The following is a 17,066-nucleotide window of genomic DNA, read 5'->3' as shown; positions in this document are numbered from 1 at the left end:
TAACTAAGTAATATTATAAGCGCTATAAATAGCCGGGTTAATATAAATACTAAGATCTAATATATTAACGCTAACTTAATTATAATAATTATAATAAATAAGTTAAAAATATATAAAGTTAAAATAATAAGTTAGTACCTTAAATAGCTCTTATAGGACCCCCTAGGTAATAATAATACTTATATAAAAAAATAAATTATATTAAACCTAGCTATTTACGCGGGCTAGTACTAAGAGGTCCTATATATATTAAAGTAAGTAAAGCTTACTTTATAAATAAGTAGTAGAAGGTTAGGAGCTATTAATAAAAAGGAGACAATAGTCGAGTTAGTTAACTACTATTTTAGTTAGTAATTAAGTATAGAGCGTATTATACCTAGTTTTCTCTAATACGTAATACACGGTACGGCCCCGGCGGATTACTCCGTTAGGGGGATTTTATAACTTATAAATATAACTTTAGAGAAGCTATTTACGACTATAATACTATTTATTTAATACTCGTAGCCTTAAATTTTATTAATAAACTTATTACGACTAGCTAGCCGTAATAGGGGGGTGCTTATAAGTGGGTGCTTTGACTTATACGGTTACCTTTAAACCCAGGCTATTTTAAATCGTAATTAAAATAAATATAGCTAACACCTCTTGAACTGAGCGATCGATAACCAAAGCAGGTAAAATTTCTCTCATAGACCCGTTAGGTACTGTTAAGTCTTTTGGAAAAGGTAAATGAGTCATAGTGCAGTAGCGATTGCCTACTTGAGCTCTTCTTATTCAATCGCCAACAGCGTTATATCGCAGACACGACACAAGAGTCGTAATGTACTTCCCCGCAATTCCATTTTTACAAAGATGGGACTTGTATCCTCCTACTCTGTTGCTAACAAAGAGATCTTCGCTTCGGAAATTGAGGCTGACTTCATTCTCCGTCCCAGGCTCACAGTATTATTGTATATGATCCGGGTCAAGGCATGATACGTTCTCTCCGTAGGATTTGGATTGAAATGATGCACATAAGGTAAACAGCTACCCGCTCTTTCAAGCTGTCCGCACTCGAATGAAGCCTACCTTCCGGAGCTGTGGATCCGTGAGACAAGGCTTGGCTAAGCTTCAACTCTCCACAACTCGTACCCAACCATCTTCTTCGCTTCATGAACTTCTGCATCAGGACTCTGGGAGCCACTCTTGGAGCTATCCACTCCGCAATCTCTTCATCACAAGATGGTCTGGTGGTGTAGTTGGTTATCACGTCAGTCTAACAGTCTGAGATCTTCTCATCGAACTCTCCCCCTGTTTCACTGAAGGTCTCCGGTTCAAGTCCGGGCTAGATCATGATTGGGCGATTGGTTTAGTGGTATAATGACCGCTTAGCATGCGGTAGGTCCTGGGTTCGATTCCCAGATCGTCCATCTTTTGCTACTTATCATGCACATGTGGTTGAGAATGAGCCTCGTGTTGACTTTTTAGTCTCTCAGGATGCTGCGTCACCCAATAGCTGTATGTCAGACACAAGGTTGCATCACCCCTGGCCATCTCGACAATGACAACCCGGTAATTTGGAAAGCGACGTTTTTCCGATCAAGCCAATCGTTGAGAGATCGCCTTCGCCCAATGATAAGTGAGAGAAAGCGGATTTCCGTTTACGGTAGAGTGGCTGCTTACACGCGCTAGGGTGTGGAGTGGAAACTCTGTGAGCTGACATCGCGCTAAAGATCAGGGTCTCGGCAGGCTCTGCTGGGCGTGCTGGGGTAGGACAGCCGTAGATATTACGGACATTGACTCGAATGTGTAAAGAGAAGTGGCATTTACTGTCCTTACCCAAAAAATGACAATGGCGACAGAGTAGGTCATAAATGTGTTTAATACAAATATGTATGCTGTTAGTGTTCTAAGAGCTTAGGATCAACCAACTTTATTTCATCGTTACCAAGGATCCGGCCAGTTGGAGCCATTGGAGTCATGATTGTTTGTGCATGTATTGATACAAAATGACAAAAAGAGGCTCATATTGCCCATCAGACATACAGAGTCATATTAGCAGAGTGCGAAAGATACTTGATTACTCCCACGGGATCCGAGACAGCCCTATGAAGCCCAGCTTGCCCAGGCATCCAAATTACCGCCATTGACTATGTGGAAACGGGCGCGCTAAGAGGACCATCATCCCTGTTTGGCTTCCCTGTGAGGCCCACCCGCCTCCAACTCTACGGCTCAAAGCTCCAACCAGCGTGTTTTACTCTAGCTAGCCAGCAGATGGGATGGAATCTGTCAGCATTTAGGGACCCCTTTAAAGCTCGAATGTTTCGCCCAGATTTCCGGCAACATGTGGTGAACTACATCCCGCATCTCTCTCGCTCAATCACAACGACAGCGTAATTGTCTGTCTTTGCGAACCAAGATGGCGCCCATATCGCAGCTTCTCCCACCAGTTGCCAGCTTGTCCGGTGTCTGCTTGCTTGCGCTGGGGTCAGTGGCACTGCTGTATATCATCAGCCGACTATTTCTCAGCATCCCTTACCCCAAGGGCATCCCGCTCATTGGCGAGCCTGATGGTGCCACACGATTCAGCATCCGCACGTATTTGCGGTTCTATACCGATTGCCAGGGTCTGTTCCGTGAGGCCTACGATAACGTACATCCTGTCTTGGTCTTCGCATCTCCTCCCGTTCGCTAACCTTAGACCTAGTATACCAAGAAGGGAAAGCCGGTAATCATTCCAGGTATCGGTTTCCGCCATGAGGTCATTATGCCCACGAGCTCGATGCGATGGGTTCAGACACAGCCGGAAAGCCAGCTCGATCCCAGCACCGCTTTTGCAGAGGTTGATCAGGTTCATTGGGCTCTTGGCCACGACCGATATGTGGTGGATGCGTGGCAAGGCCACCTGGTCAAGACCGAGATGAATGCGATCCTGGAGAACATTTGCGCCGCCATGAACGAGGAACTCGGTACTGCCTTTGACAAGTGGTTCGGGACCAATCCGGAGTGGAAGGAAATCGACCTATTTGAGTCGTTGAAAATGGTCGTTGCGCAGGCTGCGAGCCGCTTCACCATCGGCCCAAGCTTGGGCCTTTGTAGGTACCCTCCAGATAGATGGCTGCACAGAGACATCAAGCTGACGGAAAGTAGGTCGTAATGAAGACTACCTCAATCTCAATTTCGATATTATCAACCAGCTCATCATGAACGCCGGCGCTTCCGGAGCCAGCCCTCGGGTTCTTCGACCTGTTGTAGGTAGGGCTGTCAACTTTACGATACATGGCAAGATCAACAGACTCAGGAAGATGTTCGAGCCGCTTTGGAAGGAGCGTCTCGAGACTTTGAAGTACGCTCGCGATGACCCAGACCACATTGAGCCTCAAGATCACCTGCAGATGATGGCCCGTTACGCCAAGGACCACCGCCAAGAAGAGTTCAACGATTTGGACATGATGACGCGCCGTCTGATCGCAGCCAACTTCGGATCCATGCATCAGACCAGTATCCAAGCCACCAATATGCTTCTCAACATTTTGGGATCAGACACGGAGTTCAACACCATCACGATCCTCAGGGACGAGGTTGATCGTGTACTGTACGCCGATGGAGACAACAACTGGACAAAAGCCAAAGTGAGCAAGATGCTCAAAGCCGACAGCGTCGCCCGAGAGACCCTGCGCCTGAATTCCTTTGGCGGACGTGCCGTCTTCCGAAAAGTCTTGGTCGACGGCTTCAAGACCCCCGACGGCTATCACCTCCCCAAGGGGACCCTCATCTCCTTCCTCGGACAACCCGCTCAGACGGATGGCGAGGTGCTTGAAGACCCGCTGAAGTATGATCCCTTCCGCTTCTCCCGTATGCGTGAGGATGCAGCCGCAAAGGACGAGAAGGCGCCCCCGGTCACCTTTGTCACCACGAGCCCCGAATATCTGCCTTTTGGGCACGGGAAGCACGCATGCCCCGGTCGATTCCTGATTGACTTTGAGTTGAAGATGATCATCGCCTACGTTCTGGGTCACTATGACGTGGAGTTCCCTCCTGAATACAATGGCAAGCGTCCGGAGAACTACTGGCTCACAGAGGCATTGTTTCCACCAAACGGCGTGAAGCTTCGAATCAGGAGGAAAACGGAAACCAAGGGACAGTGAAGCAGCCTGTCGCTCGAGACATAGAAGCCTGAGATGCGGGAATAAAATTATTTCGAGTTAAATGATGTGAAGCCGGTGGAATAGTTTGGGAAGTCTAAGAAGCAAATGGGATTCATGGTCATACACAACAACCGACCGATCCGGGAGACTTCTTAATACTTGCAGCGAGTCTTAATTAGTTAATTCTTCCCGCGCCATTGCATTGGCACATAAGAACAGTTTGAAGTCGTCTTGTAGCAAGTCTGTGGGGCCTGAATAGGATCTGGTCAGATGTGAAGGCCGAGTCTATGCCCTTTAAAACTTGCATCATACTCAGCCATTCTATGAATCCGGGAGTTCTAAATGAGACCTGGCATAGTCCAGCATAGAGGGACTCTGTGCATCCGTAGACCCGGAAACAACGTTTCGCCAATGTCAACATGCAATTCACAAGTCATTACCCCAGGCGGCTTATAGTGTAGTCTACTTCATTCAAATAACCACATGCCACAACGCTATGCTATTGTGCTACAAAACGAGGAAAGCTCCCATGATCATGCCTTCAAGCTATCGCAAGGGATGTTGGAAGGCACCCCCGTCGGGTTGACGAAGTAGTCATGGTACCAGTACACCTGGTGCTCGGGCTTTGTAGACAAATTCGGCGCCGCGTCAACGCCTTCTGTAGTCTTGAGGACAGTGTACTGCGTCTTGTAGCTAAAAGTCAAGTCCGGTCAGAAAAGTGCTTTCTCACTCATACTACTTTAAGTCGAGCCTCATGCTTGACTTACTAAATTTGCGAGCAGTTGCCCGCCTTGAAGTTATTCTCAATTCGTCCATGAGCCTCGTAGACAGTCGCTGTCGCATTGTTGTCTGCGATGAACGTCGTATTAGGGAAGTGCTGTCCCATGTTGTTAGCCAAACAGACGATTCAAGCACGTTGCATGCACGAAGGTAATATGCATGAAGAATGGGAGATGTTCTCATACGGTAAGTGACATGCTGCCATCGGTGGGCAAGAATCGCTGCTTGCACTTGGTGATGGCATCTGCACCGACGCAGTGGATGCTCAGCGTCGTCTGCATGCCGTCCGCGGTGAAGAAGTCGGTGTACGCCGTCGTGGCGGTGGGATCTTCTGCGGGGGTGACGAGACTACACATCACAAACGTCAGTATCCATTCATCAAAAGAGGAGTCTTCCTTTTGGGAGATTGTTGAACAACTTACGCCTTGAGGAAGGCCTTGAACTCGGGTTGCACACCAGGCTGCGGGTCGTAGTCTGTGAAGTCAATCGCCGCGACGAAGCGCGCGGCGAGGAGGGCGGGGAGAGCAAAGGTGAGCTGCATCTTAGAATTTAGAAGTGCAAACAATCAGGGCACAAAAAAAGAGAGGCTTCTATGAACGCGCTTGAAACGAATGGGTAATGCTTGAGGCTGCTTGAGAGAGAATGAGGCTCTCGTGAGATGGGGCCGGTGGGATTTTATAGAAACATGAAATGCGTCTCGATAGCCTGTGTACACCGACGGGTTGAGGTGGGTAACTTAGTCAACGCAGGGCTGTGTCTACTATCGGCGTTTCGTACAAAAGATACTAATGCGACAGAACGAACTGTATAATCATGATAGCATAAGCGCCCAGGCCCCTATGTACTTACTACGGCGAAAGCGAGAGGCTCTTTGAGTGGGCAATATGCTCAACACTGCACTTTTTGCGGCCGGTTCGCCCCTCATTTCGGCCCAAGTTGACCGGTCCGTCCTAAAGCTTAATAGACGACCATCTGGCGATTAAGCGGGTACAAGAAGCAGAAATCGCCAAAAGTACCAACGGTACCAGCGGAAATCGTCCCCAGATATACGGGAAAAGGCTGGGCCCGAGCTGGGGTGCACCCTGCCGGACATGGGATGAAGGTTTCCCAGGGCCTCCCGTTCCCGCAGAACGCCGCGCCGCCCGCCCCTTTTCTTTTCCTCGGGGCATCCGGCTGGACCGGTGCCGCCGACGGGGGAGAGCTGACCGCCTGAGATACCCCCATGTCAGAAGGGGCTCTGGATCGGACTTGGTATGATCGAAGGCGGGGTCTTTAAAGAGCTGAGTGAATGTCCTGAGAGTGATGACAGGCTTCAGCATCCGTTGACTCCTCGAGAATCCCACAACTCTTGAACTTCGTGTTCTTTCAACAAGCCCAGTCTTTACCGCGAAAGCAAACAACATATTACCAAACATGAAGCCCTCAACTCTCCTCCCGCTAGCCGCAACCTTCGTCGTCGCAGTCGACATGGCGCCCTACAAACCCTCCGCCGGCGTCGACGTCGCCTTCGCCGACTTCGTCTCTGAATACTACCGCACATCAGAAGACAAAGCCGCCACCACGACCTTCACCAACTTCTGGCCCGCCGACGGCAAGATGATCCTCGCGGGACGGACGTTTGAGGGCGCGACGGCCATGCTGGGCGTCAAACAGTCGCTGCTCCCGCCGAACGGGAACAAGTCGTGGTGGCATCTGATCCGCGGGGCGACGGTGGGCGGGGAGACGGAGACGGATAAGACGTTCGTGGCGGAGATTGTGGTGCAGACTACGTATGTTGGGGGGAACTGTTCCCAGGCTTAGTAAGTTCAATTGCCCAATCCTGCATGCTCATATTTGGGATGATGGTACTGACGATGTCTTTCTTAGCGGGAGCGCGGCGTTTACGGTTCTGAAGGACGCCCAGGGTGCGCCAAGACTAGAGCCGCATTCGGAGAGTTTGAGTGTGTATAACCTCACAGTCTCGACGACGGATTCGCCCACGGATATTCCGTGCAGCATTTCGTAGTGAGCGGGCAACCATGATACAAGTAGCATTAGCTAGAAAGGATCAGATTTACAATCAGAAGTCAAAAAGTACTGGAATATGATCATTGTGGAAAAAGCTCTGTTCAGTTCATCGTACTGGATACTGTCCCGTATCTCGAAGCAATGAACATATTCTATCGTATCATATCGTAACCAATAATGCAAGTATCGCTCTCTAATGCCGTAATGACAGGTTTTGCCCTCCGTCCCAGTGTGCCGAACCATTCCACACGTGAATTTTGGTGCCCCGAGCCCCAATAACGCCCCGTGAAACAAGACTAGATTGGTCTTTGGTGTATGTTGTAATACCCACCGCCAGTGTTATATATACGTGCGCAAAACAGAATCCGATCGTAGAATCGTGCCAAGGAAATAGAAACAAGAACAAAAGGCCGCACTAAATGGTATCGTAGCTAGTAACATGTAACAGAGGAATGGAAGTATATGCCAAAATAAAGAGTCTGTGAAGAAGCGGATCATCAAAGACAGTGGCTGATCACTGAGCCTTCTCAACATCTCTGGTGTTTGTGTTCTCCTCCTGGGTGGAGATGACAATCTCGGGCGCAGCGACCTTGGCGTCATCAGAGCCTGAAGAAACACCAGCGTCCTCGGATACGGCGTCAGCCTCGGTAGTCTTCTTGCGACGGAAAGCGGCACCGATTGTGGTGAAGAACCTGCCGAGGGCGCGATAGACGATAACAACGGGTCTGCCGACTGTCTTTGCAATCTTCTCGAACCAGGGATCGGGGAAGAGACGGATGAGGACGGCCATTGGGAGAGAGACGGATGCGAGAACGATAGAGACGGCCCAGTGCTCGCCGCTGATACCGCCTGGTGTGATGCGGAAGGCCTTGCCACCGACAAAGATGATAGCAACCTGGGCGCCAACCATGATGCAGTTGATGATGATGAAGAAGTAGTTGCGGTGCACGCCCTCAAAAATATTGAACTTGTTGTCCAGGCGACGGTTGTTGAACTCGTTGAAGATTTGCATCCACACAAAGGTGTTGAAGATCATGGAGTCGAGCTCCAGCTGCTGGTCTTCGTTGTTGGCGTCGTAGCCAAAGATGGCGTTACCGGCGAAGTGAAGAATTAGGGTAGCGGTCAACTGGAAGATTGCCTGACCGATGATCATCTTCCACATGTTGATGGTGATGAGGGGCGCCTTCTTGCCTTGCGGCAGGCGGTCGAGGATCTTCTCGGTCGGGGGGTCCGTGGCGAGCGCAAGGGCGGCGAAGGTGTCCATGATGAGGTTGACCCACAAAAGCTGGACGGCGGTGAGGACGGATTCCATGTCGGGATCGGAGACGGCGGTGATGAAGGCGAGGAGAACAGCAGTGATGTTGACCGTGATTTGGAACTGGGCACAATTATGTTAGCTTCAATCGGTAGGAAAAGGGTTGTGTATCTGCATACCTGAAGAAACTTCTGCACGGCGTCGTTCACTGCTCTTCCCCACTTCAGGGCCGTAACAATCGAGGTGAAGTTGTCATCCATCAAGACGATAGAAGACGCCTCCTTGGCGACCTCGGTACCGGAAATACCCATGGAGAAACCGACATCAGCTGCCTTGAGCGCAGGCGCATCATTAGTACCATCGCCAGTGACGGCAACGGTTTCACCAAGAGCCTTGAGTCGGGTGACCAAGACGCGCTTGTCTTCTGGCGAGGAGCGGGCAAGAACTTGCAGGCGGGGCAGCATCTCGTTCATCTGCTCGACAGAAAGCTTCCTGAAGACGGGACCCTCCATGATGAGACCACCTTCGGTGAAGATGCCGCACTCGGTGGCAATAGCCTGGGCAGTGACAGCATTGTCACCAGTAACCATGCGAACGACAACACCAGCATGCTTAGCCTTGCGAACAGCTTCGGGAACACCAGGACGGACGGGGTCCTGGATACCAACGACACCGGCAAAGACGAGGTCGTGGAGGACATCTCCGAGATCAACGTGTCCTTCGATGGTGGCGTTGACACCGTGGGGGGGCCATTGGGGAAAGTCTTGGTAGATGAGAGCGATGGTCCGGAGAGACTGCTTGGCGTAGGCGTCAATCGTCGCCTCGAGGTTGAGGCGGTCGCACTGCTCCAGAGTCGAGATGGAGAGATCGTTGACGTTGACCTGTTGGCTGCAGTACCCGAGGAGAATCTCGGAAGCACCCTTGACTACAAGGCGGTACCCCTCGTTGTCGGATAGCTTGATGACGGCAGCCATGCACTTCTTGCTGGAGTCGAATGGCATCATTTGCGCAACTTCCTCGTTGGCACGAGTCTCGGCCAGTCCCTGCATGCCGAGGTGGTCCTTGGCGAACTGGAGAAGGGCGGTCTCGGTCTTGGAACCAATGAATGTAGCTTGGCCTTCCTCCTCACCCTCGAAAGCCGTTGAGTTGATGGCGACAGACTGAACGATGAGCTTCTTCGTAGCTGTAGGAAGTGATTGAGCAAATTCAACGGCGCCGATTGTCTTCTCGCCCTCAACCGACTTGGAGAAGCTGGCAGATCCAAAAGTGCCGGCAACAACAGTCATCTTGTTCGTGGTCAGAGTACCAGTCTTGTCGGAGCAAATCGTTGTGGCGTTGCCCATCGTCTCGCATGCCCTAAGGATACGAACCAGGTTGTTCTCCTTCAATAGACGGGTGGTAGCAAATGCCAAAGCCAAAGTTACAGCCAGAGGTAGTCCTTCTGGGACGGCAACGACGATGATAGTGATGGCGACGATCAAGATATCCATGAAAGTGGAAGCTTTCTCGGCGCCAGAGCTGTTGTTGGAGCCCAGGCCAGCCAGGAAGCGGATCAGGAGGACGACGAAAAGGAGAAGGGCAGCACTGCTACCAAGCTTGGCGATAGCCATAGCCAGGCCCTCGAGCTTCTTCTGCAAAGGCGTTGCCTCCATCTCGGTGCGTACCGACATCATAATCTTTCCAAAGCTAGAGTTGGTACCGACGGAGGTGCAGACAAACGTGCCAACACCCTCGAGAACCTTTGCGCCAGAGATGATAAAGGGGTCGAGGTCCTTGGTAGCGTTTCCAGATTGCAGGGCGTTGTAGACGGCATCACCGCCCGTCTTCTTGAGAGCGTCGGACTCGCCCGTCGCTGAGGACTCGTCGCACTTCAAATCATGGCCGCTGATGAAAATACCGTCCACAGGGACGAGATCACCGGGTTCGAGATGGATAACATCGCCAACCAAAATCTCCGCGACGTTCAACATGTACGATTTGCCGGATCGGATAACCTTGACCTCTCGGTCTTCCTTTTTGGCGTTGAGCTTGACAAAGGCTCGTTCCTTCTGCCAGTCATTCAAAGATCCAACCAAGGTGACGATAAGAATAGCAGCGATGATAGCTACTCCCTCAACCCAGTCAACCGGCTGACCTGCCTCAGGGTCGTGCTCAGCACCAAAAGTTTCGTAAAGGCCAAGCGCAAGCGAAATAGCGGCGGCGACTGTGAGCAAAATGATAACTTTGTCGTTGTATGCACCCCACATGAGTTTCCACAAGGGTGTCGCCTTCTTGGCGGGCAGGACATTCTTGCCGTAAACTCGGGTTCGGTCAGTGAAACCATTGGCATCAGCGTGGTGTGTTGTGGCTGGTGGCTGTGCACCGGATGTGGCGAAGGAGGGCTCCTGATGGCCGGTGGCCTCCTGGAAGCTTACTCTGCCCCCAACGCCCACCTCATCTTGGGATAAACCGGCTTTGACATCTGTCTGTAATCCTTTTTCGATACCGCGCAGGCCGCCGAGCGCGAAAAACGCGGCCAAAGATTTCGGGTTGAGAAGTTTGTTGAGGTGCCCAGGGCTAAAAGCAAAAGGATTATTGTCAACGACAAACTCGCCTTCCGTGCCGGGATCGGGGTGAAGAGCTGTATCCGGATCTTCCGTTAAAGCGGTTGAATGCATACTTGTTGCAGCGCTGATTGCCGGGGTGAGAAACGGATTTGAGTGCGTCGATATAGGTGACGGTGTTATCGCGTCGTCGTTGTCATTCCCGCGAGAATTGCGGGTGTCGACGCGCAACTGGGGTGGTGCGAGAGACGCCATTAGCACCGATGCAGAGTAGTCTTGAGTTGATGCTATGACTTTCTCATGGACGAGGTGAAAATGAAGTTGAGGAAAGAGTTCTAGGGAGAGAGAAAAGAGAAATTGGTTGCAACAATAATGACGCTAGGTAGCAGGAGTTGGTGTAACCTCCGGCGAGTTGAAGAGTATTAAGAAGGCAGAAGGGCAACACACGAGCTGTACAACAAGGCTGTGTAGGAGGCAACTTGCGTACGGAGGTGTCTTCGCGTTCCTTCCAGGTAGTGAGAGCCTCAAAGGCGTACCAAGAATTCCAAAACGCTGAGCGTGAAGACTTCCGTGAGCCTTGGCGTAACTGCGCCCTTAGCCCCGTCGAAGAAAGTTTCCGTTTCTTAAGTGTACACCGACGCCGTCAAGTCAGCCTGCGTGCCTGCTGAATGGTGACAGCAGAAGAGGGCAGTGCAGAGAGGAGGGGTTCGATTCCGGGCGAGAGGCGATAGTCTACTTTCCGTCGGATGGCGTGTGGAGTTGAAGAGGATAGTGCGGGATAATCAACCTTGAGTAGCCGTCATGTTTGAGATGACCTTGAGAAGTCCTCACACAAGACGAGACTGATGATGAGGAAGAAGAGTTTTCAAGAGCGTTAGAGGTATAGGCTGATGTTGTCTGGAATCTTGGACCGGCGAGACTTGAGAGTGGCAGTGCAGAACGAGCGTTCACAACGACATGCCCTTCTTGGCAAGTCAAGAGGGTATGAAGTCAACCGAGACCCCACAGAGACAGGATGGATTGGCCAGAGAGAAGCCAAATGATACATGCATCAGAGGAGGGGAGAGAAAAAAGCGCGCTTGCTTCTGGACTATCACAGCAGGAAGCATATGTTGGTCTTGGCGGTCAAGTAACAGAACAAAAAGTCTTGCACGACGTGATCAAGAGGGGAAGGAGCCAAAAGAGAGGAGCCAGGAGAGGAGCTCCGATGGAGAGATAGAATGATGTGCCGGGGGGAGAGGCTCTCATCTTGGGTGAGATTAGCAAGACTAGCTGGTGCAAAGGTGAGCCAAAGGGCGAGAAGGAGGTAACCGCCCAAGGTCTGGGCATTGAGGCTGTGCAAGAGGGAAAAGTGCAAAAGGACCCAATGAGGGAATTAAATTGGAGCATCAAGAAGCGAGCTTTATTCAGTGGAAGAACGGCTTGAGTCGGGGCCATCCTAGAACCGCTGTGCAACAACGAGATGGGAAACCAAGCCAGGGGGAAGAATGGAGACTGACAGCGTGTAAATGGGATCTTGGCAACATTAGCCATGCTAATGTTTGAACCTTGGCGTTTTGTTGATGCAAGTGCCGGGACCTTATCGCGTTTGACTCCGAGGTATTCGTTTTCAATCTGACTGGGCTTCTCCAGACGAGACCGAGGTTGACAAGTACCGCCGTGAGCGTCTGTCGATATGGACATATACGGATATTGCGCCCGAGACTTGGGTGGCGTGCCCATCCTTCGGGTCGCAACAGGTGCGGTGCAGTATCGTGCCATGCGGCCGCCCGGCGGGGGGTGGCCACCATTAGATAGACGCCGTGGGCATCCGTGCTGTTCCCGTGTCCGGTCGGTGGCCGGCCGTAATCCAGATGGCGTATCGCTCTCAACCTCTTGATACTGCCAAGGGAATGAGACGCACGCAAGAGTTTGGGGAACGAACGCAATCGAGTGCCCGTCCTTTGAAGCCCGGTAGATCCGCTTCTCTCCCGCGCTGGCGAAGAGAGCCACCATACTGCTGTGGTAAAATGGCGATGGCTTCATCGACCAGCATTACCCGAGCAGTGACCGACCGATGCAGGGCCGAATATACACGGCGGCGGCGAATGACCACTCGGTGTCAGCGGGAAACAGTTTCCCATGGAGGATGGTCGGAGAGGTTTCGGACTGGCAAAGTTTGATGACGGAATGGGTGCATGGATCGGGACATTGTCCGTTCATGGTCTCAGTCATATCCGGCTTCTGTGCCACTGCCCCGTACGCTGTACTTGGGAATCGATACCTTGGGGGCTGCCAGTAGCCACAAGGAGATGTTGAGAACGAGATCCATCAATATTATCCCGCGGTGGAGTTGTTGGCTCAAGTCTGGGCGGCCGGGTCAGCATTTCGAGGTGGAGCTTGGAGGCATTGCGGGAGAATTGAGACGTGAAGCTCGAGACGAATCAGTCGACGGGCAGCAACAATGAGCTAGCGATGATAAGCTCTTGGCTGAATCCATGCGGAGTGGTGATGTAAAGAATGAACATGGGGAATGTTTAGGAGAGGACCGGAGCAACAGTGTGGAGAAGAGGAACGGGAGGAAATTGATTGAGGAAAACAAAGTTTGTGAGATGAGAAAAAGGAGGAGTCACGGCACGGAGTGAACAAAAAAAATGTGTATGTAGACAATGTCGAAAAGACAAAAAGAGGAGCCAAGAAATGAGGAAAAAAAAAAAAAAAAAAAAAAAAGGGCGGTCGCGATGCACAGTCACAGTCGAATCAAGCTCGGAGTGGAGTCCCCGGGGGTCGTGGGGGACCGCGCTAGTCAGCGCCAAGAGTGGCTGTGGCAGGCACGCCCCAAGGGTTCCATTGGTTCGCTTAGCTCAAGCCGAAGGAGGTGGTCCACATTGGTCCATATCAGGTAAGCAGCTGCAGGCAAGGATGGCACGCACCTGCCTTCCCGTGCAGCTGGTGGCAACTGCTCTTGGTCGCTCTTTCCTCTATGGATTTTCAAAGTTCTGGAACATCTTCGGGAATCCGCTGGGCTGGTTGACCAATGAACTCACAGCATGCTCGATACGTACCGCCAGATGTCCATGGAAGTCTCCAGGTCTCCACCGTCTGATCCAACTTGTCATTCTGCAACCTGCATCGATGCACATCACATGGCTTGCACCACATCACAGCAGAGCAACCTGGAAGCTTCAATTTCCATCCTGGTCTCATACACAACCTCTCAAGTCCAAGAGCGTTTGGCCCAGTCCAAAACTCTTGGCCAGCATTACACCAATGGCCCCAGCGCTCAACGAACACCTTGACTCGAGCATTTTCCCGAACTAAAATCATCTAGCGCCACCTCGAGCGCTTTCCCTTTCTGTCTAACGTATGGTGTATCTCTCAGCATCCCGATATCTGCAATTTTTCAAGCATCAACTACCGTGGTTGCGGAAGAATGTCAAGGTCACCATCCCGGTCGCTGCATACCTAACGCGGGGAACGCGGGGAAGCTTGTCGTCTAGCCAGAGAATCTTGGCCATGATCCCCTGAACAAGACGGTCTAGCTTCGACTCAATTGCATCCAACTTGTCCACCTGATCTCGAAAGGGTGTATCGCTTGAAGCATCCAGGTCAGGAAAACATCTATCATCAGCATGGGGTTTTCCGCCAGTCTACAGTGCTGTTCAGTGAGATGAACTAGCGTCACGTTGATCTGTCAAGTCCTACAACGTAACGATGCCATGCAGGCAAACATGCTGCCATGTCGTATCTCATCCATAAAGGAGACATTATCGCCTTTGCGCATGTCAATCAACGAATCTGCCTGGCTATCCAGTTTCTTGGGTATCGTGGCTGGTGTCATTGCCCGTTCCATTTGCGAGTCCTCGCGTAGCTTACGTTCAATTGTCATCAAGCTTTCCTGTCACTGCGGTGCCAACAGAGACGGCGCTTCCCATCATTTCGTTTAACCTGCCAAGAAATTGGTAGTCCAAGGCTGATCCTGAGGTCATACTCGTTCTCGCCACGAGGCTGAGCACTGAGCACTGAGCAAGATGGGGTTCAACCTCCACGCCGATGGGACGAACGATCCCAGTGAAGTCCGCAATTGGCGCATTCACATGATAGCGGTCATTGCCTCAATGAGTGCTATCGCCAGTAAGTTTCACTTCGCCCCCAAGCTCACCAGAGACGGCACCTAGACTAACACAGCCCAGTGGGTTACGACACCTCTGTCATAGGTGGCACCATGGCTCTGGACTCATTCCGCCGGGATTTCGACCTTGCAGATAGCTCGCCAACTGTCCGTGATACTCTCCAAGGCAACATCGTCTCCACGTTTCAGGCAGGATGCTTCTTCGGCGCCCTGCTCATGTTCCCCTTGGCAGAGTGGCTCGGCCGCAAGAGAGCAATCATGATCTCTGCTCTCGTCTTCCTGGTTGGCGGGACTCTCATGACAGCATCCCACGGAGAGATTGGGCTCCTGATTGCCGGAAGAGCCATCGCTGGCTTGGGCATCGGTGCTACATCCCTCATTGTCCCTGTGTACATTTCGGAAATCAGTCCGCCGTCCATTCGCGGCCGCCTCGTTGGGCTTTTTGAAATTGCATCACAGGGAGGAGGGATGTGCGGCTTCTGGGTAAACTACGCGGTGGACCGCACAATCTCAGACTCGACACAAACGCAGTGGATTGTACCCCTCGGCTTGCAGTTGCTTCCGGGTGTGCTTTTGTTCTTTGGCATTTTCGTGTGTCCTGAGTCGCCGAGGTGGCTGGCAAAGAACGATAGATGGGAAGATGCCACGAGAGTCTTGGTTCATGTCCGCGAGCTGCCAGCAGACCATGACTATGTCAGCACCGAGATCAGTGATATCAAGCGCCAAGTAGAAGACGGCAGCGCGAATCGTATGTCAAAGTCTCAAATGTTCAAGCGCTTGTTTGAGAAGGGCTCTCGCAACCGTATTGGCATCGGTCTGCTTCTGATGGCCTGCCAGAATCTGACAGGGGTCAACATCATCACATACTGTGAGTAAAAGAAAACGTTCTTATGATCTAAGTTCTCTTCCACTAACATGAAAAAATAGACTCGCCTCGTATCTTTGAGACTCTTGGCATTACAGGCACGAGCACCAAGCTTTTTGCGACGGGCTTCTACGGTATAGCCAAGACCCTCGGCATGGTCATCTTCACCGTCTGGCTCGCCGAAAAGGTCGGTCGGCGCAATGGTCTCATCTGGGGTGCCTTCGTCGGATCCCTTCCAATGTGGTACATTGGTGGCTTCACGTTTCTTGCGGACCCTGCGGGCCAGGCGGCTGCTGGTAATACCGACCGCAATGCATGGGGGTACATCGCCATGGTTTGCGTGTATCTCTATGGCTTGATCTACTGCGCCACCTGGTGAGGCTCCTTTTACTAGTATCGGTAGTCTATGAGTGAGGCATAAAGTCTAATCAACCCTACAGGCAAGGCATCACATGGCTGTACTGCAGCGAAGTATTCAGCTTAGACATCCGCATGCTCTGCGTCGCAATCACAACAGCAGATCAATGGCTGTGGAGCTTCATTGTCTCACGGACTACGCCTTACATGATTACGTCGCTCGGCTACGGAACTTACATGTTCTTCGGCGCTCTCATGATCCTGATGGGCGTGTGGGCTTTCTTCTTCGTACCGGAAACCAAAGGTAAGTTTTGTTACCCACTCTCACTGGTCTCTACTGCCGTCAGAGTGTATTATCCTCAGCCACTTTCTCCGTCGTCGTTGTCCTTGTGGCTGACGCAGGCGCCCCGTGCTAGGTCTTACGCTGGAAGATATGGATCTACTCTTCATGAGGAGCATGCACACCACGGTCTGGACCGCTTTGCGAGAACGCAAGAGCGTCAAGGATGTCTTGGCGAATACTTCGCCCGCCGCTGTGTACGCGACTGGTTCGGAGGAGAAGGAGATTCGGTTAGAGTACGTGGATACTGTGGAAGACAAGTCAGTGGCAAGATGAGATGGCGCAAGGAGACGCAACGAGCTGGAGGCGGATGGAACGGGTAGTTTCGAGGCGGCCTCTTTTGCAAACATTTGGTAGGGAATTTGGATGTTTCCTTCATTCGTTCGACTGATTGCTCGTTCAATCAAATGGTACTTACGACTCTGTGCGAGGTACTTTCGGGTTTGCCAAGCCCCGCTGTTTACTTTTGCACTGCCCAGCGCAAAAATATGCACTGCCACCGGTAATTATGCGGTGTGACGTAGTTTTATAACTCTTGTCTTTGTAAAGAGCAATTAGATCCCACCGTTTCGTGGTAAAATTCTGGCTGGGTTGTGGTGTGTGTCTCGACTCTCCAGAGGTTGGTCGGATGCGCCAAGTCTTATCTTGACGAGGCGCAGTTCACCGACTTGCAGTGCT

The 17,066-nt window shown here is 51.5% G+C and overlaps 5 protein-coding genes across 5 annotated transcripts; 3 read left to right on the top strand and 2 right to left on the bottom strand.

Annotated features, from left to right (window-relative positions):
• Positions 1-2,401: 2,401 nt before the first annotated feature.
• Positions 2,402-4,130, top strand: CCOS01_12242 (cytochrome P450; the record flags this gene model as incomplete). The annotated part of the gene is made up of 3 exons (XM_060460391.1): positions 2,402-2,635; positions 2,690-3,077; positions 3,133-4,130. 3 exons carry the CDS (start codon positions 2,402-2,404, stop codon positions 4,128-4,130), a joined length of 1,620 nt encoding a protein of 539 aa, XP_060309334.1.
• A 533-nt stretch (positions 4,131-4,663) lies between these two features.
• On the bottom strand, positions 4,664-5,451 carry CCOS01_12241 (uncharacterized protein; the record flags this gene model as incomplete). The annotated part of the gene is made up of 4 exons (XM_060460390.1): positions 4,664-4,823; positions 4,898-5,007; positions 5,096-5,258; positions 5,333-5,451. The coding sequence occupies 4 exons, from the start codon at positions 5,449-5,451 to the stop codon at positions 4,664-4,666; spliced, it is 552 nt and encodes a 183-aa protein (XP_060309333.1).
• An 872-nt stretch (positions 5,452-6,323) lies between these two features.
• Positions 6,324-6,915, top strand: CCOS01_12240 (uncharacterized protein; the record flags this gene model as incomplete). Its single annotated transcript, XM_060460389.1, has 2 exons — positions 6,324-6,679; positions 6,777-6,915. The coding sequence occupies 2 exons, from the start codon at positions 6,324-6,326 to the stop codon at positions 6,913-6,915; spliced, it is 495 nt and encodes a 164-aa protein (XP_060309332.1).
• A 516-nt stretch (positions 6,916-7,431) lies between these two features.
• CCOS01_12239 (calcium-translocating P-type ATPase) lies at positions 7,432-10,970 on the bottom strand (the record flags this gene model as incomplete). The annotated part of the gene is made up of 2 exons (XM_060460388.1): positions 7,432-8,295; positions 8,352-10,970. The coding sequence occupies 2 exons, from the start codon at positions 10,968-10,970 to the stop codon at positions 7,432-7,434; spliced, it is 3,483 nt and encodes a 1,160-aa protein (XP_060309331.1).
• A 3,755-nt stretch (positions 10,971-14,725) lies between these two features.
• CCOS01_12238 (quinate permease) lies at positions 14,726-16,664 on the top strand (the record flags this gene model as incomplete). Its single annotated transcript, XM_060460387.1, has 5 exons — positions 14,726-14,828; positions 14,888-15,694; positions 15,754-16,066; positions 16,132-16,352; positions 16,465-16,664. The coding sequence occupies 5 exons, from the start codon at positions 14,726-14,728 to the stop codon at positions 16,662-16,664; spliced, it is 1,644 nt and encodes a 547-aa protein (XP_060309330.1).
• Between the last annotated feature and the right edge of the window lie 402 nt (positions 16,665-17,066).

The sequence above is a fragment of the Colletotrichum costaricense genome (genome assembly GCF_030867565.1).
Source record: "Colletotrichum costaricense strain IMI 309622 chromosome Unknown Scaffold_14.1, whole genome shotgun sequence".
Taxonomy (NCBI): Eukaryota; Fungi; Ascomycota; class Sordariomycetes; order Glomerellales; family Glomerellaceae; genus Colletotrichum; species Colletotrichum costaricense.
Note: the sequence above shows the minus strand (reverse complement) of the source record. Positions and strands in the feature narration are given on the sequence as shown.